A 26,669-nucleotide genomic window follows, 5' to 3' on the forward strand; every position below is an offset into this window, starting at 1 on the left:
TGTCGAAGCGTCTTGTGCTTTGCTCATAGGACTTAAGCATTTTCAGACGTTTCAGTGTGGATGATGAGCAACTTTTGGAAAACGCTAGTGTGAATGGAGCGCATTATTAAACGAAAAACAAGCTTTCAAATGTGTCCCATATAAGACTAAACGGTAATTTTGCCCCATATCTGTAATTTTATGGTTATTATAACGGCATCTTAACACACTAGATCATGCAGTGAGCGTCTCATGACTTGCTTTTGTTTGTGTTTTGCAAAGTGAGTGATGACTTTCTGCCACAGCTGCTGTATGTTCTGCATGTCTTGATTGACTGATGTCTCGTCCAATCAGCCGTAAGTATTCCATTTCCCAATATATATCTACTTTTTGCGTTTTGTCTGTGATTTCTGACTTGCTATCCTAATTTCAGATTTGCTATTTAATGTTTTGTGTAAATACATTATATTATATTAGGATGTATATTAAATGTGGTAATGTCTATTAAGATAAGAATATACATTATATACATATTTTTCTATAATGTGTATTTTATATATTTTTACACAAAAAATGTTTTGGGGGGGTTATATTTTATGGAAAAACTTATATATTTTACATAAGATAAATTAAGTATTATTATGTTTTCTACTCAAATATTCAGTAGCCATTAGCCATGGTTATTATAAAACAAACTAAATAAATACATTATATTATAAAAGGACCTATATTAAATAACCATGTGGAAAATACTTTATTAGGTGTAAAATGTTTTTCATTTATTTTTACACTAAACATTTTTTTTAAAATATTTGATAGATAAACTGTAAATAATATATTTTTTGTATTATTATCTACATTATTTAGTAGCTCTAATATTAAAAAATAAACTATTTAAAATAAATTATTTTATTATATAATTTACATTTATATAAAATGTATATATAACTTTATATTTGTATAACATTTATATTTTATTAATAAATTGATCTATAAAATATTTCTAGTATTATATGATCAACACGTGTGTGATATTCTATATTATACTAGTATATTTAAGGCAGGCTTTGGCGTGAAGCACACTCAAAAAAATTATTCAGGCCATTTATAAATATGACACATTTAAATTCTGTCCACTTAAACATTTTTAATTTTGCCTCAACTTAATTTAATTGTGTTTAAACAATCTAATATATTTAAAAATATAGTTCACTTAATTAATTTGTGTCAAAACGACATGAAATATTTGCGTTGACATCATTAACTGGGCAGTGGACGTGTAGTTCCCAGCATGCTTTGCAAGGGACTGCGTTAGGAGAGTAAATGTACGGATTAAAGTGTTATTTTATGTGTTTTTTTAGTAAAGGGAAAGATGTTATTAGTTTATGTTAGTGTTTAATGTTCAGTTATGTTGGACATTGAGGAGTTTCTGTGATGTTGGGGTTAGCATAATGCAGAAAAGTGTGTGTGTGTGTGTGCGTGTGCGTGTGCGTGTGTGTGTGTAGGCTGTGGGCACTTATACACACATTCATAGGATGGAATTCATGCTCTCAGTTAAATTTGTGTTTGTCCAATGAGTTATTTTTGAATTTAATTTGAAAAATATGCTTGTTGTTATTTTAAAAATATTTTAAATGGAAAATTAAATAGATAAATGTGTTCACCTTACATAATACACTTTTATAAATGTAACATAACATTATTATAAGTAAACTGCACATAGAAATATTATGTAACAGTGACAAATTCAAATGGTTTGTATTTACTAGGGGTGTCCCCGACTAAGGATTTACACATTCGAATAAGAATTGTCAAATCTCTCTATGGTCGACCGATAGTCGAATCATCTGTGTGTGTGTAAACCATAGACTGGAAAAAAATAAACGGTATAAACGGGTTGCGAAGGGCAGGACACTAGTCAGTAGGAGGCTAAGACTATTTTTATTTTACTTTACACACGGCACACAGCCACCACTTTTAATAAAGTGATCAAAACTAGGCTACACTACACATTCGTAAATTATCCGCTCTCTCATAACATTTAAAAGCCGCGATCGAAACACAAAACATCACACAAATATATAAAAGAACATTTTGATAAATAAACCTAAAAAATACCTGCCTAGAGAGGAAAAGAACACTTTGAGTGGGTTTATATGCACGTTCTTAAGCCGATTGTGCCTAAAGGGGGTCTCACACCGGACTGAAGCTCAGCGCCGTGTCTCAGGTATCTCACACCGGACTGAAGCTCAGCGCCGTGTCTCAGGATCTCACACCAGGCAGACGTGAACATTATATACACGCAAGCTCAATTTTGAATCAACTTCTGACAGAAGAGCTGCACAATGAGTGTATCTTGTAGCACAGGGTGAAATCAGTATGTTCATTCATGATTTCAGGGAAATATACATTTAATCGCCGCGGACAGGCGTTGAATGCCACCGTCGGTATATATGTATTCGAATTTTAAAGGCGCGGCGCGTCCGGTGCGAAGCTCAGTGCCCCTTAAAGGGCGATACGTCGCGACACGTCTTTATAACACTAATATTCAGCACCCCCATATTGCCAAAATGGTATGATCAAATAGCGATGCAAATTAAGACTAGGTGATTTCCTAGGCAGATATTGACTTGGGACTATATAACTCCGCAATAACTCCGATCTTTCAAGTATTCATATTCTTGTGTAATCGACGCGCCATCCTAAATGAACCCGTCTCTTGCGTGATACCCAAAATTTAGAATATTTCTATCTAATATGATTTATGACTTGCAGGGTTGGCAGAATAATAATTATACACTGCTTAATAATAGGCCAGAGGAGAACTGGCACCACGACTGAGTCTGGTTTCTCCCAAGGTTTATTTTTCTCCATCATGCCCTGATGGAGTTTTGGTTCCTTGCCACTGTCGCCTTTGGCTTGGCTTGCTCAGTTGGGGACACTAAAATTATGATCCAAGTTATTCAACTAAATATACAAATTAAATGTATTAATTAGGTCATATTTAATTCTATAAACTAGCCAAATCAAATTTTGTTGCAATATTATCCTGTTTAACACTGTGAAGCTGCTTTGAAACAATCATCATTTTAAAAGCGCTATATAAATAAAGTTGTTTGATATATTATGGGGAAGCACAGGCGAAGCAGAGATATCACAGCTCTCATCCTTACGTCCTCTGGCTGTTGAGCGATCCCAATATGTTGCGTGATATCTCTGTGCCCAAGTAGCAGTGCTTCGCCAGTGCTTCCCTGTAATATAGTCCTAAGTCAATATTTTTACTCCGGACATGCTAGCTGGCAACATAGGATTCCATTCATTATGCTAAGCTAGCGGTGACCCTGCCAAACTAAAACAATGCATGCACTGAGACAAATATGCATTTGCCCACATATCTAAATGTAGGAAAGATGCTGAATAAGCCCTATTTCTAAAACCGGTGGAGTGTTCCTTTAAGTAAATTCAACAAGTAATTTTTTATGAGTGCAGTGATTGTGTGCAGATGAAGGGCTGCTGACTTGTGTCTCTGGCAGGGGTCGTCCGCGGCCCGATCACAGTGTGGACCGGCCCAGCCCGGCTGGCAGCGACACACAGGCCCGAGGGCGGAGGCCGGCTGGCACAGACCATGGACACACAGCAGATCCTGGCAGGCCCGGCACCCTGGCTCCACTCCGGCCTTCATCTGTGTGCGTCTGAAGTCCTGCAACTCGCTGTTGATGTACAGGTTCCGAATGCAGCCCTGGAAACTGGACCCGTTGAGAGGCGGCCACTGGTTGAAAGACAGCGACTGCGCGTTTTCAGGCATACCTGAGGGGAAAACATACCTTTAGATATGACAGGGCCGGACAGTAACGGAGTACATTTACTCGAGGATCATTTTTGGGGAGTACTCATGACTTTACTCAAGTACATTTGAGAGGCAAATATTGTACTCTTCACTCCGCTGCATTTCTATCCATAACCGTAAGTACCCGTTACTACTTCTGAAAAAAGGAAAATATAAAATTTCTCGGAAACCCTCAGTTTGTTGTTTCCCTCTCAAACGTGATTGGATTGTGCAGGCGTCACTGATTGGGATGGCCTATCAGCAATCGCCTTCAGCTTTCCCCAAAGTCAACTCCATGATCAGATTTAGATAAGAGATGAAACCGTGGATGAAGACACAGCAGGTCCATCTGGGAATGTGCCGACTCGTGATGTTCTTGAGTATGCGGTGTGTTTAACACAGTCAGGTTCAAATGTGATCCATTAAAACTCTTGCAGAGGTTTGCCAGAGTTTTGCCATTGTGCTATTGCCTTGTGGGCAAGTGAGAAATGTTCAATAAAGCAACATGGTAAAAAGATGTAAATGATTTGATTTTACTTTCAATTCCTTTTACATTCTCCAAGACAGTAACATTTTTCATAACTCCATGTAGGACTTTTATGTGCAAAAATGTAAGCACAGTGGCAGTAGTAATGCAATACTTAGAAAATGTACTCTTGTACTCTTGATACTCGAGTACTTTTAAAAACAAGTACATCAGTACTTTTAGTACTGTACTTTAGTAGACATCTGACTGTAGGACTTTTACTTTAGTAGACATCTGACTGTAGTACTTTTACTTTAGTAGACATCTGACTGTAGTACTTTTACTAGAGTAGACATCTGACTGTAGGACTTTTACTTTAGTAGACATCGGACTGTAGTACTTTTACTAGAGTAGACATCTGACTGTAGTACTTTTACTTGAGTAGGCATCTGACTGTAGTACTTTTACTTTAGTAGACATCTGACTGTAGTACTTTTACTAGAGTAGACATCTGACTGTAGTACTTTTACTTGAGTAGACATCTGACTGTAGTACTTTTACTTGAGTAGACATCTGACTGTAGGACTTTTACTTTAGTAGACATCTGACTGTAGGACTTTTACTTTAGTTGACATCTGACTGTAGCACTTTTACTTGAGTAGACATCTGACTGTAGCACTTTTACTGGAGTAGACATCTGACTGCAGTACTTTTACTTAAGTAGACATCTGACTGTAGCACTTTTACTTGACTAGACATCTGACTGTAGCACTTTTACTTGAGTAGACATCTGACTGTAGCACTTTTACTTGAGTAGACATCTGACTGTAGTACTTTTACTTAAGTAGACATCTGACTGTAGTACTTTTACTTAAGTAGACATCGGACTGTAGTACTTTTACTTGAGTAGATATCTGACTGTAGTACTTTTACTTGAGTAGACATCTGACTGTAGTACTTTTACTTAAGTAGACATCTGACTGTAGTACTCTTACTTAAGTAGACATCTGACTGTAGTACTTTTACTTAAGTAGACATCTGACTGTAGCACTTTTACTTGAGTAGACATCTGACTGTAGTACTTTTACTTAAGTAGACATCTGACTGTAGCACTTTTACTTGAGTAGACATCTGACTGTAGTACTTTTACTTAAGTAGACATCTGACTGTAGTACTCTTACTTAAGTAGACATCTGACTGTAGTACTTTTACTTAAGTAGACATCTGACTGTAGCACTTTTACTTGAGTAGACATCTGACTGTAGTACTTTTACTTAAGTAGACATCTGACTGTAGCACTTTTACTTGAGTAGACATCTGACTGTAGTACTTTTACTTAAGTAGACATCGGACTGTAGTACTTTTACTTAAGTAGACATCGGACTGTAGGACTTTTACTTTAGTTGACATCTGACTGTAGCACTTTTACTTGAGTAGACATCTGACTGTAGCACTTTTACTGGAGTAGACATCTGACTGCAGTACTTTTACTTAAGTAGACATCTGACTGTAGCACTTTTACTTGATTAGACATCTGACTGTAGTACTTTTACTGGAGTAGACATCTGACTGTAGTACTTTTACTTAAGTAGACATCTGACTGTAGTACTTTTACTTAAGTAGACATCGGACTGTAGTACTTTTACTTGAGTAGATATCTGACTGTAGTACTTTTACTTGAGTAGACATCTGACTGTAGTACTTTTACTTAAGTAGACATCTGACTGTAGTACTCTTACTTAAGTAGACATCTGACTGTAGTACTTTTACTTAAGTAGACATCTGACTGTAGCACTTTTACTTGAGTAGACATCTGACTGTAGTACTTTTACTTAAGTAGACATCGGACTGTAGTACTTTTACTTAAGTAGACATCGGACTGTAGTACTTTTACTTGAGTAGACATCTGACTGTAGTACATTTACTTGAGTAGACATCTGACTGTAGCGCTTTTACTTGAGTAGACATCTGACTGTAGTACATTTACTTGAGTAGACATCTGACTGTAGTACTTTTACTTAAGTAGACATCTGACTGTAGTACTTTTACTTGAGTAGACATCGGACTGTAGTACTTTTACTTGAGTAGACATCTGACTGTAGTACTTTTACTTGAGTAGACATCTGACTGTAGTACTTTTACTTAAGTAGACATCTGACTGTAGTACTTTTACTTGACTAGACATCTGACTGTAGTACTTTTACTTAAGTAGACATCTGACTGTAGTACTTTTACTTGAGTAGACATCTGACTGTAGTACTTTTACTTGAGTAGACATCTGACTTTAGTACTTTTACTTGAGTAGACATCTGACTGTAGTACTTTTACTTGAGTAGACATCTGACTTTAGTACTTTTACTTGAGTAGACATCTGACTGTAGTACTTTTACTTAAGTAGACATCTGACTGTAGTACTTTTACTTAAGTAGACATCGGACTGTAGTACTTTTTTTACTTGAGTAGACATCTGACTGTAGTACTTTTACTTGAGTAGACATCTGACTGTAGCACTTTTACTTGAGTAGACATCTGACTGTAGTACTTTTACTGGAGTAGATATCTGACTGTAGTACATTTACTTGAGTAGACACCTGACTGTAGTCCTTTTACTTAAGTAGACATCTGACTGTAGCACTTTTATTTGAGTAGACATCTGACTGTAGTACTTTTACTGGAGAAGACATCTGACTGTAGTACTTTTACTTAAGTAGACATCTGACTGTAGTTCTTTTACTTAAGTAGACATCTGACTGTAGCACTTTTACTTGAGTTGACATCTGACTGAAGTGCTTTTACTTTAGTAGACATTGGACTGTAGAACTTTTACTTGAGTAGACATCTGACTGTAGTACTTTTATTTGAGTAGACATCTGACTGTAGCACTTTTACTTGAGTACACATCTGACTGTAGTACTTTTACCTGAGTAGACATCTGACTGTAGTACTTTTACTGGAGTAGACATCTGACTGTAGTACTTTTACTTAAGTAGACATCTGACTGTAGCAATTTTACTTGAGTTGACATCTGATTGTAGTACTTTTACTTGAGTAGACATCTGACTATAGTCCTTTTACATGAGTACACATCTGACTGTAGCACTTTTACTTGAGTTGACATCTGACTGAAGTACTTTTACTGGAGTAGACATCTGGTTGTAGTACTTTTACTGGAGTAGACATCTGACTGTAGTACTTTTACCTGAGTAGACATCTGACTGTAGTACTTTTACTGGAGTAGACATCTGACTGTAGTACTTTAACTTGACTAGACATCTGACTGTAGTTCTTTTACTTAAGTAGACATCTGACTGTAGTACTTTTACTTTAGTAGACATCTGACTGTAGCACTTTTACTTGAGTTGACATCTGACTGAAGTGCTTTTACTTCAGTAGACATTGGACTGTAGAACTTTTACTTCAGTAGACATCTGACTGTAGTACTTTTATTTGAGTAGACATCTGACTGTAGCACTTACTTGAGTAGAAATCTGACTAGTACTTTTACTTAAGTAGACATCTGACTGTAGTACTTTTACTTAAGTAGACATCTGACTGTAGCACTTTTACTTAAGTAGACATCTGACTGTAGCACTTTTACTTGAGTAGACATTTGACTGTAGTACTTTAACTTGACTAGACATCTGACTGTAGCATTTTTCTTGAGTAGACATCTGACTGTAGCATTTTTTCTTGAGTAGACATCTGACTGTTATACTTTTACTTAAGTAGACATCTGACTGTAGTACTTTTACTGGAGTAGACATCTGACTGTAGCACTTTTGCTTGAGTAGACATCTGACTGTAGCATTTTTACTTGAGTAGACATCTGACTGTAGTACTTTTACTTAAGTAGACATCTGACTGTAGTACTTTTACTTGAGTAGACATCTGACTGTAGTACTTTTACTGGAGTAGACATCTAACTGTAGTACTTTTACCTGAGTAGACATCTGACTGTAGTACTTTTACTGGAGTAGACATCTGACTGTAGTACTTTTATTTGAGTAGACATCTGACTGTAGCACTTTTACTTGAGTAGACATCTGACTGTAGCACTTTTACTTGAGTTGACATCTGACTGAAGTGCTTTTACTTCAAGTAGACATCTAACTGTAGTACTTTTACCTGAGTAGACATCTGACTGTAGTACTTTTACTTAAGTAGACATCTGACTGTAGCAATTTTACTTGAGTTGACATCTAACTGTAGTACTTTTACTGGAGTAGACATCTGACTGAAGTACTTTTACTGGAGTAGACATCTGACTGTAGCACTTTTACTTGAGTAGACATCTGACTGTAGCACTTTTACTTGAGTAGACATCTGACTGTAGCACTTTTACTTGAGTAGACATCTGACTGTAGTACTTTTACTGGAGTAGACATCTAACTGTAGTACCTTTACTCGAGTAGACATCTGACTGTAGTACTTTTACTGGAGAAGACATCTGACTGTAGTACTTTTACTGGAGTAGACATCTGACTGTAGTACTTTTACTGGAGTAGACATCTGACTGTAGTACTTTTACTTAAGTAGACATCTGATTGTAGCACTTTTACTTGAGTTGACATCTGACTGAAGTGCTTTTACTTTAGTAGACATCTGACTGAAGTGCTTTTACTTCAGTAGACATCTGACTGTAGTACTTTTACTTGAGTAGACATCTGACTGTAGTACTTTTACTGGAGTAGACATCTGACTGTAGTACTTTTATTTGAGTAGACATCTGACTGTAGCACTTTTACTTGAGTAGACATCTGACTGTAGCACTTTTACTTGAGTTGACATCTGACTGAAGTGCTTTTACTTCAAGTAGACATCTAACTGTAGTACTTTTACCTGAGTAGACATCTGACTGTAGTACTTTTACTTAAGTAGACATCTGACTGTAGCAATTTTACTTGAGTTGACATCTAACTGTAGTACTTTTACTGGAGTAGACATCTGACTGAAGTACTTTTACTGGAGTAGACATCTGACTGTAGCACTTTTACTTGAGTAGACATCTGACTGTAGCACTTTTACTTGAGTAGACATCTGACTGTAGCACTTTTACTTGAGTAGACATCTGACTGTAGTACTTTTACTGGAGTAGACATCTAACTGTAGTACCTTTACTGGAGTAGACATCTGACTGTAGTACTTTTACTGGAGAAGACATCTGACTGTAGTACTTTTACTGGAGTAGACATCTGACTGTAGTACTTTTACTTAAGTAGACATCTGATTGTAGCACTTTTACTTGAGTTGACATCTGACTGAAGTGCTTTTACTTTAGTAGACATCTGACTGAAGTGCTTTTACTGAAGTAGACATCTAACTGTAGTACCTTTACTGGAGTAGACATCTGACTGTAGTACTTTTACTGGAGAAGACATCTGACTGTAGTACTTTTACTGGAGTAGACATCTGACTGTAGTACTTTTACTTAAGTAGACATCTGATTGTAGCACTTTTACTTGAGTTGACATCTGACTGAAGTGCTTTTACTTTAGTAGACATCTGACTGAAGTGCTTTTACTTCAGTAGACATCTGACTGTAGTACTTTTACTGAAGTAGACATCTGACTGTAGTACTTTTACTTGAGTAGACATCTGACTGTAGTACTTTTACTTGAGTAGACATCTGACTGTAGTACTTTTACTGGAGTAGACATCTGACTGTAGTACTTTTACTTGAGTAGACATCTGACTGTAGCACTTTTACTGGAGTAGACATCTGACTGTAGTACTTTTACTTGAGTAGACATCTGACTGTAGTACTTTTACTTAAGTAGACATCTGACTGTAGTACTTTTACTTGTAATTGAGTAAAATGTAGCAAGGGGTGTCTGTACTTTTTCTCAAGTAATGAGGCTGTGTGCTCTGTACGCCTCTGCGATCGGCATGCATGTTTTGGGTGTACGATCTTACCCCCGACATATAGTGGGGCATCTCTGCTGAGGGGCTGGCCATGTCCTGAGCTGTCAAGAGTAGCCGGAAGCCCTCCATCCACAGAGAGGTTGACCATCCGCTCATAGGTGACCAGCTCAACCGTATGAAACCGGCCGTCATTCACGATTTCCGAGCTGTGGGAAGAGATGCATGAGACAGAGACGGCAGCAGAAATAAGTTACATGAGCTCCTGGAGTTCACTGCACCTGTAGATGGTGCTGCCCGACTGACTTCCCGTGTCATAGCTCACTCTCACATGGCCCTGGTGCAGCTCCACAGCGATCGGGTCAAGGGCGCCGTTATACAGCAGGATCCCAGTGTCCTCAGCGGTGGAGACCTGAGGGATTCATGAGCGTGAGACCCACGCTCCACACCACTGTTCAAAGGGTTAGTTCACCCAAAAATAATAATTCTGTCATTAGTTCTCCCTCATATTTGTGTTGAAATCCGATGGCTCAGAAAGGCCTTCATTGACACCAATGTCATTTCCTCTCTCCAGACCCATAAAGGCACTAAAGACGTCGTTACAAAGCCCATCTCACTACAGCGGTTCTACAATCATTTATGAAGAGGCCAGAAGAGTTTTAGTGCGCAAAAAAACTAAATAACGACTTACATAGTGATGGGCCGATTTCAGAACAAAGCTTCGAGCCGTTATGAGTCAGTGAATCGATTCATGATCCGGATCGCGTGTCAAACCGACAAACTGCTGAAATCACTTGACTTTGGCATCCGAATCATGAATCGATTCACTGATTCATAACGGCTCGAAGCTGTCTTTTGAAATCGGCCCATCACTATATAAGTCGTTCTTTAGTTTTTTTCCTAGTATTTCACAATCTGCATTGGTGTCAATGAAGGCCTTTCTGAGCCATCGGATTTCAACACTAATATCTTCATCTGTGTGTGAAGATGAACGTCTGACGGCTGTCCAACCACAGGAGGAATTAATCACACAATTTAAATTTTGGGGGGAACTAACCCTTTAAAGGATGTTTTAACAGAAGTTTCTCCTGCTCATAAATCCAGTAAATCAGTGAAATATTCCTCCAGTGTGAATCATCTGTTCTCTATGTGAATATATACTAAAGTGTAATTTATTTCTGTGATCAAAGCTGAATTTAAACTGTCATATATTTTGTTCTTCAGGATTCTTTGATGAATAGAAAGCTCAACAGAACAGCATTTATTAGAAACAGAATCTTTTGTGGCATTATAAACGTCTTTACTGTCACTTCTGATGCATTTAATTCATCCTTGAAGAATACAAATATACATTTCTTTCAAAATATATATTTTAAGTATTCATATATTATATACGTAAAAGTAAAGTTAAAGTTTTTTTATATCTTTTTATATGTTTATGTATTTATTTGCATTTATTTGCAATATTTATTTATCCATTTACATGTTATTTATTTGCATATATTTGCTATATTTATCTATTCATTTACATGTTATTTATTTGCATATATTTGCAATGTTTCTTTTTTCATGTATTGGCAAAATGTATTTATTTACATACATATTTGCATATATTTACATATATTATTAAATATTTTTTGCTTTTATCCATTTGCTTTATCTATTTATTGACATATATTAAATGTTTAAATATGTGCAATATTTTTTTTTTACTTAAAATGCAGGAAACAAGACACGAGAACCATTAGTTCATGCACAGCGAACAGAACAAATGCTGTTGTCATGACAACAGTAAAGTTTAAGATGCAGGGCAAGAAAGGTGGACTCGACTGGGATATTAATGTAGTGATAGCTGCCACAAGAACAGCACATTGACCTGAAGCGCTCACCTGTAGAGTGATGAAGAAGCTCACCTGTAGAGTGATGAAGAAGCTCACCTGTAGAGTGATGAAGAAGCTCACCTGTAGAGTGATGTTGGTCTGCGGCCGGCTCTCCAGCTCACTGAGCTGCAGGTATGAGTCTCTGTCGATGAAGCTGACGCTGAGGATCTTCTCACAGCGCGGCCCTCCGAACCCTGAGAGACACTGACAGGCCGCAGTACCGGCTCTCTCCACACAGGGGGCGCCGTTCTCACAGCGCAGAGCCTCACATCCCGTGGGGGGAGAGAGAGACGCCTCGCACAACCGCCCACTGCACACACACACACACACACACACACACACACACACACACACACGGCCAGAGGAATCACAATCACAGGACCATTCACACATAAGAGCGCCATAATGAAGAAAGGGTTAGAAAAAAGATGGAAAATTATCTATACAAGATATTTTAAATGGACCACATTTTGTCACAAGTACAAAATAAGTCCTTCAGCGTTTGTCCTGATGAAAACTGGCCAGACCAAAAACATTGTTAGTGCTTTTCATGCAACACATCTTCCAATAAACCACACATTTACATTACATTGAAAAATATACTGTACAAAAGGATTTTGTTGTTTTTTTTCTTTACGATATCAGCACATTTTAATAATATGATAAACTAAGGCTGATCATAAATTGTATGTTATAAAGTGTATTCATGTGATTCTGTGTATTGTGAATAGATTTGATCTCTTTACCCGTCAGTGATTTGATAAAAGTTGCCAGTCACCTCCAGCGTTTTTGATAATTTTCACAAAATGGCCACACAATATTGTGTTGTATGAATATCTGACCACGCAATATATCAAAAGAAAGAGCAGAGCCTCTGTTTTATTCTAGCTTTACACATTCCTTTATCAACACTTGAATGTGGGAACGTTTCATAAAAATCAACATTTTGAGAAAAATTCTGAGAAAATCCTGTTTTTGTCAATTATTTACGGTAATGCTTCTATTGCTTGTTTCTGCTTCTTCTTCTTCTTCTTCTGTGCTGTGATCACAACATTTGGTACTCTTTCAGAGGATATGTAATTGCGCCCCCTACCATATAACAGGGAAAACACGGAAACACTGTCAATGGCGAGGAAAGAGTTATTATATTTTTTAGGACTACTAAAATTTTTGTCATTGGGAATGTCAAAGAAACATTAGAAGATCCAAATCTGGGGTAATGAGGAGAACATTCAAACATTATTTGATAGTATATATATTTTTATATTATATATAATGAAATATTTTATGTCATAAAAAGGCCTATGGAATATTGTTATATGAAATCTATATTAATCACTTTCACTGAATTCCATTTCACAATCACTAACGGACCCTTTCTCAATATCAAATATGCCATATTATTTATATAAAATCATATTTATTCAACAAAAAAATATTTTTAAATAACGCAGTGACAGTCGCTCAAGCAGAGCAATAAAAATGGTGAAGCGGTTCCAGTGCTGATACTGGGTGGATATCACACAGCTGGCTCTCAGCCAATCAGAACCGAGAACCAGAAAGAACTATTGTGTATATATAACACATTTTTCTTGTTTTTTTACCATCAGGCACAACATAATTTTTTTTTATGGCAGTTACCATACCCTGGCATTAAGACAAGGAGGGGAAATGAGCGGCTTATGATGCTGCTCGCTAGTTCTTTGAAAAGTAAATTTGAACAGCCTAACGCCGTGTCCTAACCAGATGCGATGCGACAAGAGAGAGTGGACGGGCTCTCTGCAAGCGCACTGACTGCTTTCACAACGAAACTGATAAGTACAATATCGAATTCCTAAATCGTACACACTTTTAGAATGATTAAAAATACATACTGAGTGACTGGAAAAAATGTTTTAAATCATAGAATAAACTTGTTTGTTCACCTTGAGAGTTCAAACATAGCTAGTTGTTTCCTTTCATTTATTTTCAAGATCTGAGGTGAAGTGTGTGTGTGTGTGTGTGTGTGTGCGTGCGTGCGTGCGTGCGTGCGTGCGTGTGTGTGACATTGTTGTTATGTTCTTTTAGTGGATTTTGTCCACATTTTGTTAAGATAATGTCATTATTTAGGAATGTCTTGGTTGTATGGCCAGAATGGCTCATGTCCTACCCCAGGTTTTTGTGAAACGCCGCCACTGGGGTCAGCATGGGCACCCTGACTGCTCTATGCCGCCCCATACGCAACAAACTGAGATGCTCTGTGTATTCTGACAGCTTTCTATCAGAACCAGCATTAACTTCTGGAGCAGTTTGAGCTCCAGTAGCTCGTCTGTTTGATCGGACCCCACGGGCCAGCCTTCGCTCCCCCATTTTTCCTGCTTCTAACACATCAACTTTTAGGACAAAATGTTCACTTGCTGCCTAATATATCCCACCCACTAACAGGAGATGAAGAGATCATCAGTGTATTTCACTTCACCTGTATTCTATAATTCTGTTTATTTTAAAAACTATACGTTTTTATATGAAGTAATCGTATGAAGTAATATATAATTATAATACATCATGTGTAGACTCACCTGTAACCTTGTGGACAGACGCATGTATATCCGGCCACATGATCCACACAGCGCGCTCCGTTCTGACAGTAATGTCCCTGGCATTCGTTATAATCTACACTGCAGTCATCACCCACAAACCCAGGCGGACAGATGCATCTACACACACACACACACACACACACGCTTTCATTAGAGGGCATGTCATTTATGGCATTATTTGAATGACCTTAAAATGTCGATTTTCAGCTGAAAGGACTATTCACACGAATAGCAAATATTTGCCGTAAACAGGATCTTGAATAGAGACGACACATTCCTATCCAGCTATTCAGGCTTTTTTCAGCAAAAGAATTTCCTCCTCCCTTTAAAAATTTGACAAAAAGGTGATTTAATTTGCTCTCCTAGATACTTGATTATATGTTTACGTTCATACACTGCCATTCAAAATGTTGAGGTCAGTAATTTCATCAAGGACACATTCAATCGATCAAAAGTGACACAGTTTATAATGTCACAAAAGATTCTGTTTCTAATAAATGCTGTTCTTTTGAGCTTTCTATCATCAAAGAATGTATGACACACACATATGAAATGTGTTCATCACTGATCATCATAATCATCATAAATGTGTGTTGATCATCAGATCCTCATATGAGAATGATTAGTGAAGGATCATTTGACACTGACGACTGGAGTAATGATGATAAACTCAGCTTCGATCACACACTCCAAAAAATGTTATTTAGTATATGTTTTTCTTGTTTCCAGTCCAAATATCTAAATATTCTAAAATCAAGATGCATTTACTAGATCAGAACGACATAAGATATTTTTTCTTGTTTTCTGGGGGAAAATATCTAAATGAAGTGAGTTTTTGCTTAAAACAGGCAAACTGATCTGCCAATGGGGTGAGAAAAATAATCTTATTTCTGATTGAGACGAAAACAAGAAACAAGATTTCAATCAGAAACGAGATTAGATTTTATCACTTCATTTAGATTTTATTTTCAATAAAACAAGAAAAATATCTTGTTGTTTTACTGATCTAGTAAATGCAAATATATATATTCCCACAGAGAACAGAAAATTCACACTGGAGGAATATTACACTGCTTTACTGGAGTTATGATCAGATAAGTAAGCAGAAAATCATACAGACCCCAAACGTTTGAACAGAAGTGCACTGTTTAATATCATATCTCTGATAACGTTGATCAGCTCAGCCGGCTCTTACTTGGGTCCAGTGACGGTTGGGATGCACGTGGAGCCGCGCCGACAGGGGTTCTGGCCCGGATAGCACAGGTCCTCCTCGTACTCCTCACACCTCGGGCCTGTAATGCACATTCACACCTCCTTTACCCATCCACTCTCACTCCAGGCCGAATCGTGAATCAGGGCTTGTGTACCTGAGAATGGGTGCGGACACACACAGCTGTAGTTTCCCACTCCGTCCACACAGATGGTGCCGTTCTCACACTTGTTCTCCACACACTCGTCAACATCCAGCTCACAGAACTGGCCGCTGTACCCCAGAGGACACAAGCAGCTGTGGACACACATGGCAGATTTGGGTCCATTTTTGGGGATTTCCGCCTGGATTTGGCCTACCCAAATTGAAAAGCCTCCCATACACACATACAGGGGTCTAAGTTCAAAATGTTGGTGTCATTTTACAGGAAACCGTTTGAAGTTACATAAAACACTGCTAAAAGTGATAAACATGTAAGTTTGTCTGTGTCATGTTGTATGCAAAAAAAATTCAAATGGATCTGAAGGGAGGACCCCCCTCTTTTCCTCCTTTTATCACTTTTAGCAGTGTTTTATGTAACTTCAGAGGTTTTCCTGTAAAATTACACCAAATTTTTAAACTTAGACCATTGTATGTGTGTATGGGAAGCTTTTCAATTGGGTAGACCAAATCCAGTAGGAAATGGCACCAGAGTAATTTAGTGTAAATACATTACTTTGTGTAAAACAAATGCCAAAGTGATGCATATCTCCAGAAAGTAGAGACTCTAAGCTTTCAAATGACACCACATATGACATAGCTTCTCCACAGACATTTAAAATTGAAAGTTTACACTCACCTAAAGGATTATTAGGAACCCCGCACTAGTACTGTGTTTGACCCCTTTCGTCCCCTAAATTAACCCAGTTTAGGCCAGAATCCACATGCCAACATTGAACCCCATTTGGACCTTTATACACACCCTAATGCAGGGGTTTTCAAACTGGGGTCCTCCAGAAGGCTCTAAGGGTCCCCAGAATAATGTCAGAGAATTATAAGACAAAGCAAAAATGGATAAAGTCTACCGAACAATCTAACTGTTTCATTTCTAAACTTTTCTCTCCTTGTTTGCCATATACATACCTTTTAGAATTGTATAAATTTGCTTTGTATTTTTCTAGTGAGTTTTTCTCACTATAGTCCTTTATCTCACTCATTGGGTTTGAAGAGCTGTATTAATTCTACATGGTATTGATTCAACAAGGGGCTGAAAGACGTCTCCCATTGGAGGGAAAGTCTGGTGCCAGCAGCCGGGGTAATTCCAGCTCCAATAGCGTATACTAAAGTTGCTGCAGTTAAAAGCTCGTAGTTGGATCTCAGGAGTGGGCTGGCGGTCCGCCACAAGGCGAGCCACCGCCTGTCCCGGACCCTGCCTCCCGGCGCCCCCCGGATGCCCTTAGCTGGGTGTCCGGTCTAGGGGCCCGGAGCATTTACTTTGAAAAAATTAGAGTGTTCAAAGCAGGCCGCCTGTCGCCGCTGAATACCGCATCTAGGAATAATGGAATAGGACTCCGGTTCTATTTTGTGGGTTTCTGGAACCCGGGGCCATGATTGAGAGGGACGGGCAGGGGCATTTATACTGTGCCGCTAGAGGTGAAATTCTCGGACCGGCGCAAGATGGACGAAAGCGAAAGCATTTGCCAACAATGTTTTCATTAATCAAGAACGAAAGTCGGAGGTTCGAAGAAGATCAGATACCGTCGTAGTTCCGACCGTAAACGATGCCGACCCGCGATCCGGCGGCGTTATTCCCATGACCCGCCGGGCAGCGTGCGGGAAACCACGAGTCTTTGGGTTTCGGGGGAAGTATGGTTGCAAAGCTGAAACTTAAAGGAATTGACGGAAGGGCACCACCAGGAGTGGAGCCTGCGGCTTAATTTGACTCAACACGGGAAACCTCACCCGGCCCGGACACGGAAAGGATTGACAGATTGATAGCTCTTTCTCGATTCTGTGGGTGGTGGTGCATGGCCGTTCTTAGTTGGTGGAGCGATTTGTCTGGTTCATTCCGATAACGAACGAGACTCCGGCATGCTAAATAGTTACGCGGCCCGAGCGGTCGGCGTCCAACTTTTTAGAGGGACAAGTGGCGTTCAGCCACACAAGATGGAGCAATAACAGGTCTGTGATGCCCTTAGATGTCCGGGGCTGCACGCGCGCCACAATGAGCGGATCAGCGTGTTCCTACCCTGCGCCGGGAGGCGCGGGTAACCCGCTGAACCCCGCTCGTGATCGGGACTGGGGATTGAAACTGTTTCCCCATCAACGTGGAATTCCCAGTAAGCGCGGGTCATAAACTCGCATTGATTAAGTCCCTGCCCTTTGTACACACCGCCCGTCGCTACTACCGATTGGGTGGTTTAGTGAGGTCCTTGGATCGGCCCCGCCGGAGTTCCTCGCGGGCCCTGGCGGAGCGTCGAGAAGATGATCAAACTTGACCATCAGGAGGAAGTAAAAGTCGTAACAAGGTTTCCATAGGTGAACCTGCGGAAGGATCATTACAGGTCTCGGGCCTCAGAGCGCAGCCTCTACCCAGACAAATGCCTCGGGTCGCGCTCCGGCGCGATCCGAAACCCCCATTCCCAGTGATTAAGTTGTTTTATCCCAGTGGTTGGGTTGTTTTATCCCAGTGATTGGGTTGTTTTATCCCAGTGGTTGGGTTGTTTTATCCCAGTGGTTGGGTTGTTTTATCCCAGTGATTGGGTTGTTTTAGCCCAGTGGTTGGGTTGTTTTATCCCTGTGATTGGGTTGTTTTATCCCAGCGGTTGGGTTGTTTTATCCCAGTGATTGGGTTGTTTTATCCCAGTGATTGGGTTGTTTTATCCCTGTGATTGGGTTGTTTTATCCCAGTGATTGGGTTGTTTTATCCCAGTGATTGGGTTGTTTTATCCCTGTGATTGGGTTGTTTTATCCCAGTGGTTGGGTTGTTTTATCCCAGTGGTTGGGTTGTTTTATCCCAGTGATTGGGTTGTTTTATCCCAGTGGTTGGGTTGTTTTATCCCAGTGATTGGGTTGTTTTATCCCAGTGGTTGGGTTGTTTTATCCCAGTGATTGGGTTGTTTTATCCCAGTGGTTGGGTTGTTTTATCCCAGTGATTGGGTTGTTTTATCCCAGTGATTGGGTTGTTTTAGCCCAGTGGTTGGGTTGTTTTATCCCTGTGATTGGGTTGTTTTATCCCAGCGGTTGGGTTGTTTTATCCCAGTGATTGTTTTTTTTTTTTTGTCCCAGTGATTGGGTTGTTTAATCCCAGTGATTGGGTTGTTTAATCCCAGTGATTGGGTTGTTTTATCCCAGTGATTGGGTTGTTTTAGCCCAGTGATTTCAACCTATTTTGGGTTCATTTTAAGCCAGACATATAGTCATTATTAAACAGTAGTTGGCTAAACATCTAACAACCGCTGGGTTTGTCCATTTTCAACCCAACTTTGGGTTATTTTTATCCCAACATTGTGTAAAGTGCATATTATGCATCTCATTATCTTTTGACTTGGGCTATATGACAATTCACCATGACGTCACAACAGTTATAAACGCTCTTCCGGGTGGCAAAAGCCGAAGCGTTCCTATGGCAACGCTAGTAAATTGCTTGGGATTCAGACATAGTTAACATAATTTTGAGGGACTGATTAATTAATTCAGGAGATAGCAATACATGAAATGCCTAACCTTGCTCCAGTAGATGTAGCGCTAGTCTAATACCATCATTTTTAAATGAGCCTCAGCCTACATTAAGTAGTTATTTTAGTGACTGTTGCTGTTTGACTTACAATATGTCGGATCAGATGGCACAGACGTGAGCTTCTGACGGTCAAAAGGATAGCGTGCTGTAGACTAGCGCTACTCTGCTAATGTTAGGCATTCACTCAAACTAAACTCGCGGTGATGAAGAAGCCAGTGTGGTTCACGCATCAATCATCCGTCAGCCAACAACTGTTCTGCTTTTCCTATTTCTTCCATTGACATTCGATCAGTAGCCTACATGACACTAGAAATTCGGTCTCTTCCTACTTTAACTTCAGGCAGTGACTGACAATGAGTTCGATCTTTAAAAGAGATCTAAAGTTTACTAATATTAGTCTTGAATTTCCCCAGCTGAAGATAATTATGCTCTGCTATGATTTTGTAGATGGACCGTTTTGAGAATACTCCTCTGTAGCGCCTCTTCTGACGCCGTCCACTCATTTTAGCCTCCTCACCCACAGGTTTTGCTGGATATATTTACTTTTTTCTGAAGGAAATCGATACAATCCTACAGATTTTGCTGTATATCTGATGGCGCAACCCCAAACACAACACGTTTTCATCATAGTTTCAACTTTAATCAACAGCAATGTTCTTAACTATGTAACTGTTTACAGTAACAGGCTGGATCTCTTCAGTTGGTCAGTAGAAGCCGCTCGCGTTCTGCCACCCGGAAGTATCCTCGTGCCCATTGTTTACAAACATTCTGAAATGGTCTATAGGTGTGAAAATGACTCTATCCCTAATTTGGAACTCAAGACAAGTTTCATTGTATGGACAGAAAACATCATCTTTTGTGTTTTAAATAGAATACCGCATAACATGGTTTAGAATGATACGACGACAGATCTTTTTAAACTTTTCTGCAGATTCCAGTTTTACCAACCATTTATGAAATATTGTATACAGTCTGACCCTAATGAGGAGTCTAAGCGATACACAGAGTGAATGAATTCAGGTTGAATGGGACACTTTTTCCCAGTCATCTCAATGGCAAAAAGTGTCCCAATCCAAATTAGGTCACCCTGTTTAGGTCAGAATCCACTAAAATAACCGATCAAATAAGAGTCAGGAGATCTAATAGTTCCGTCAGCTGTTGGGTTGGTTTAATCCAATTTCTGGTAAAATGGGGACAGACCCAGCCATTGGGTTGATTTTTTTAATTAAATATTTAAGCCAACCACTGGGTTAAAACAAACCACCTAATGGGTTTGTCCATTTTCAACCCAACTTTGGGTTGTTTTTATCCCAGTATTGTTTAAAGTGTTTATTATGCATCTCATTATCTTTTGACTATAGGTGTGAAACATGGCTCTATTCCTAATTTGAAGATCAAGAGAAGTTATTTAGGAGAACATTCGAGTCGTCTGGGTTTCATTGTATTGACCGGAAAACCCCTGAGACATCATCTTTTGTGTTTTAAAGAAGAATATAATACATGGTTTAGAACGATATGACAATATTACGCATTCGTGCTTGCACTTACACCAAACATTTCTGTAATATTGCCCATGTCTGATATCTAACATTACTATATTTTTAAATCATTATTTTTTATTATTAGTGATATGACATAGAATACAACATATTGTTGTGTAGTTTTGATGGGATATACAGGACAGGCCAAACGTTTGGACACATTATTATTTGTAATGTTTTTGAAAGAAGTTTCTTCTGCTCATCAAGCCTGCATTTATTTGATCAAAAAAAAACAGAAAGAAATGTAGTATTGTGATATATTATTCCAATTTAAAATTTTTGGTTTTCAATGTATTCTCCTTTAAATGCTGATTTATTTCTGTGATCAGAGCTGAATGTTCAGGATGGTTCCTCCAGTCTTCAGGGATCATGATCCTTCAGAAATCATATTCTGTAATAAAATATATAATAATAATAATAATAATAATAACAATAATAATAATATAATCTGATTTATTATGAGTGTTGGAAACAGTTCTGCTGACTAATATATTTGAGGAATAAAAGGTTCAAAAGAACTGCATTTATTTAATATAAAAATATTACCAAATAATATAAATCTCCTTTACTATCAGTTTTCATCATTTTAACACATCCTTGTTGAATAAAATTATTGATTTATTTCAAAAAAAAAAGAAAGAAAAAAAAAGACTGACCCCAAATGACTGACCAGTAGTGTATATCGTTGGTACAAAAGATTTCTATTTTTAAAACATTTGCTTCTTTATTTTTTATTCATCAAAGTATTATAAAAAATTATCACAGGTTATAAAAAAAGTATTAGTCAGCAGATCTGTCTCCAACACTCCTAATGAATCCTCATCTGAGAATGATTTCTGAAGGATCATGATCCCTGAAGACTGGAGGAACCATCCTGAACATTCAGCTCTGAGCACACAAGTAAATCAGCATTTAAAGGAGAATACACTGAAAACCAAATATTTTAAATTGTAATAATATATCACAACATTACATTTGTTTCTGTATTTTTGATCAAATAAATGCAGGCTTGATGAGCAGAAGAAACATCTTTCAAAAACATGACAAATAATAATGAGTCCAAATGTTTGGCCTGTACTGTAGATTAGTCAAACATGCACACACTGATCCCAGTCTGACCCTAATGAAGAATTTAAGCCATACACATATTTAGGCCAGAATCCTCTAATATACTCCAAACATTATCAGACCTTTATTACCCCTAATGTGATGTTAAAGGCTGATTTCTGGTTGAATCACACCTATCCACCTAAATAAACCCCATGGTTAATATTGGTTACTTTTGTAACCGTCGTTACAAAGCCCATCTCACTACAGCGGCTCTACTATCATTGATGAAGAGGCCAGAAGAGTTTTAGTGCGCAAAAAACGAAATAACGATTTATATAGTGATGGCCGATTTCAGAACAAAGCTTTGAACGGTTATGAGTCAGTGAATCGATTCAGGATCCGGAAAAGTCACGTGATTTCAGCAGTTTGACTCGCGATCCGAATCATGAATCGATTCACTGACTCATAACGGCTCGAAGCTTTGTTCTGAAATCGGCCATCGCTATACAAGTTGTTATTTAGTTTTTTTGCGCACTAAAACTATTCTGGTGTCTTTAAAACCCTTTAAAAGCCAAGTTGACACCTAACATTTATTGGATTTTATTTCTCTAGAAATCAACATTGGTCCCAAACTAGCAAAGATCCGTTAAGTGACAGATTTATTTAGGTTACATTTTCAACCCTGTTACGCATTTTGGCGATCCGAATCATGAATCGATTCTCTGACTCATAACGGCTCGAAGCTTTGTTCTGAAATCGGCCATCACTATATAAGTCGTTATTTAGTGTTTTTTGCGCACTAAAACTCTTCTGGCCTCTTCATCAATGATTGTAGAGCCGCTGTAGTGAGATGGGCTTTGTAGCGTCGTCTTTAGTGCCTTTATGGGTCTGGAGAGAGGAAATGACATTGGTGTCAATGAAGGCCTTTCTGAGCCATCGGATTTCAACACTAATATCTTCATCTGTGTGTGAAGATGAGCGGAGGTCTGACGGCTGGCCAACCACAGGAGGAATTAATCACACTATTCACATTTCTGGCTGAACTAACCCCTTAAGTGGTTAAGGTGTGTGTTCTCACCTGAAGGCTTTCCGGGCCTCCTCGCTGTGACAGGTTCCTCCATTGAGGCACGGATCACCCTCACACGCGCTGACGGAGACCTCGCAGTGCTGGCCCTGTGAACACACACACTCATCAGGACATCACACACTCCTACTGGACATCACACACTCCTACAGGACATCACACACTCATCAGGACATCACACACTCCTACAGGACAACACACACTCGTCAGGACAGAACACACTCCTACAGCACAGCACACACTCTTACAGGACAGCACACACTCCTACAGGACATCACACACTCGTCAGGACAGAACACACTCCTACAGGACATCACACACTCGTCAGGACATCACACACTCCTACAGGACATCACACACTCCTACAGGACATCACACACTCCTACAGGACAGCACACACTCCTACAGGACATGACACACTCCTACAGTACAGCACACACTTCTACAGGACATCACACACTCCTACAGGACATGACACACTCCTACAGTACAGCACACACTCCTACAGGACATGAAACACTTCTACAGGACATGACACACTCCTACAGTACAGCACACACTCCCGCAGGACATCACACACTCCTACAGGACATCACACACTCGTCAGGACATCATACACTCCGACTGAACAGCACACACTCGTCAGGACAGCACACACTCCTACAGGACAGCACACACTCCTACAGGACAGCACACACTCCTACAGGACATCACACACTCCTGCAGGACATCACACACTCCTACAGGACAGCACACACTCCTAAAAGACATCACACACTCGTCAGGACATCACTCACTCCTACAGGACATCACACACTCCTACAGGACAGCACACACCCCTACAGGACAGCACACACTCCTACAGGACAGCACACACTCCTACAGGACAGCACACACTCCTACAGGACATCACACACTCCTACAGGACAACACACACTCCTACAGGACATCACACACACCTACAGGACACCACACACTCCTACAGGACAGCACAAATACATGACAGCACACACTCCTACAGGACATCACACACTCCTCAGGACATCACACACTCCTCAGGACATCACACACTCCTACAGGACAGCACACACTCCACAGGACATCACACACTCCTCAGGACAGCACACACTCCTCAGGACATCACACACACCTACAGGACAGCACACACTCCTCAGGACATCACACACTCCTACAGGACAGCACACACTCCTACAGGACAGCACACACTCCTCAGGACATCACACACACCTACAGGACAGCACACACTCCTCAGGACATCACACACACCTACAGGACAGCACACACTCCTCAGGACAGCACACACTCCTCAGGACATCACACACACCTACAGGACAGCACACACTCCTCAGGACATCACACACTCCTACAGGACAGCACACACTCCTACAGGACAGCAGACACTCCTACAGGACAGCACACACTCCTCAGGACTTCAAACACTCCTCAGGACAGCACACACTCCTACTGGACATCACAAACTCCTACTGGACATCACACACTCCTACTGGACATCACGCACTCCTACAGGACAGCACACACTCCTACTGGACATCACACACTCCAACTGGACATCACACACTCCTACAGGACAGCACACACTCCTACTGGACATGACACACTCCTACAGGACAGCACACACTCCTACTGGACATCACACACTCCAACTGGACATCACACACTCCTACAGGACAGCACACACTCCTACTGGACATGACACACTCCTACAGGACATCACACACTCCTCAGGACAGCCCACACTCCTCAGGATTTCACACACTCCTACTGGACATCACACACTCCTCAGGACAGCACACACTCCTCAGGATTTCACACACTCCTCAGGACATCACACACTCCTACAGGACAGCACACACTCCTGCAGGACATCACACACTCCTACAGGACAGCACACACTCCTACAGGACAGCACACACTCCTACAGGACAGCACACACTCCTACAAGACAGCACACACTCCTACTGGACATCACACACTCCTACAGGACATCACACACTCCTACAGGACATCACACACTCCTACTGGACATCACACACTCCTACTGGACATCACACACTCCTACTGGACATCACACACTCCTACAGGACAGCACACACTCCTACAGGACATCACACACTCCTACAGGACAGCACACACTCCTACAAGACAGCACACACTCCTACTGGACATCACACACTCCTACAGGACAGCACACACTCCTACAAGACAGCACACACTCCTACTGGACATCACACACTCCTACTGGACATCACACACTCCTACTGGACATCACACACTCCTACAGGACATCACACACTCGTCGGGACATCACACACTCCTACAGGACATCACACACTCCTACAGGACATCACACACTCCTACAGGACATCACACACTCCTCAGGACAGCACACACTCCTACTGGACATCACACACTCCTACATGACATCACACACTCCTCAGGACAGCACACACTCCTCAGGACATCACACACTCCTACAGGACATCACACACTCCTACAGGACATCACACACTCCTACGGGACATCACACACTCCTACAGGACATCACACACTCCTCAGAATAGCACACACTCCTACTGGACATCACACACTCCTACAGGACATCACACACTCCTACAGGACATCACACACTCCTACAGGACAGCACACACACTCCTACTGGACATCACACACTCCTCAGGACAGCACACACTCCTACTGGACATCACACACTCCTACAGGACATCACACACTCCTACTGGACATCACACACTCCTCAGGACATCACACACTCCTACAGGACATCACACACTCCTCAGGACATCACACACTCCTACTGGACATCACACACTCCTACCGGACAGCACACACTCCTACTGGACATCACAAACTCCTACTGGACATCACACACTCCCACTGGACATCACGCACTCCTACAGGACAGCACACACTCCTACTGGACATCACACACTCCAACTGGACATCACACACTCCTACAGGACAGCACACACTCCTACTGGACATGACACACTCCTACAGGACAGCACACACTCCTACTGGACATCACACACTCCAACTGGACATCACACACTCCTACAGGACAGCACACACTCCTACTGGACATGACACACTCCTACAGGACATCACACATTCCTCAGGACAGCCCACACTCCTCAGGATTTCACACACTCGTCGGGACATCACACACTCCTACTGGACATCACACACTCCTCAGTACAGCACACACTCCTCAGGATTTCACACACTCCTCAGGACATCACACACTCCTACAGGACAGCACACACTCCTGCAGGACATCACACACTCCTACAGGACAGCACACACTCCTACAAGACAGCACACACTCCTACTGAACATCACACACTCCTACAGGACAGCACACACTCCTACAGGACAGCACACACTCCTACAAGACAGCACACACTCCTACTGGACATC

At 40.3% G+C, this 26,669-nt stretch overlaps 1 protein-coding gene across 3 annotated transcripts in view; it reads right to left on the reverse strand.

The window, feature by feature from the left end:
• slit1b (slit homolog 1b (Drosophila)) overlaps positions 1-26,669 on the reverse strand; it is a 91,312-nt gene that overhangs the window by 9,703 nt on the left and 54,940 nt on the right. For all 3 annotated transcript variants that reach the window (XM_067416415.1, XM_067416414.1, XM_067416416.1), the window contains 8 exons: positions 23,187-23,281; positions 15,957-16,096; positions 15,785-15,881; positions 14,569-14,706; positions 12,092-12,320; positions 10,412-10,542; positions 10,185-10,339; positions 3,498-3,786 (listed from right to left, as the gene is read on the reverse strand). In XM_067416415.1, the coding sequence (XP_067272516.1) occupies positions 3,498-3,786; positions 10,185-10,339; positions 10,412-10,542; positions 12,092-12,320; positions 14,569-14,706; positions 15,785-15,881; positions 15,957-16,096; positions 23,187-23,281 (1,274 nt within the window). The remainder of the gene's footprint in view (positions 1-3,497; positions 3,787-10,184; positions 10,340-10,411; positions 10,543-12,091; positions 12,321-14,568; positions 14,707-15,784; positions 15,882-15,956; positions 16,097-23,186; positions 23,282-26,669) is intronic.

Source organism: Pseudorasbora parva, chromosome 14, assembly GCF_024679245.1.
Source record: "Pseudorasbora parva isolate DD20220531a chromosome 14, ASM2467924v1, whole genome shotgun sequence".
In the NCBI taxonomy this organism is placed as follows: Eukaryota; Metazoa; Chordata; class Actinopteri; order Cypriniformes; family Gobionidae; genus Pseudorasbora; species Pseudorasbora parva.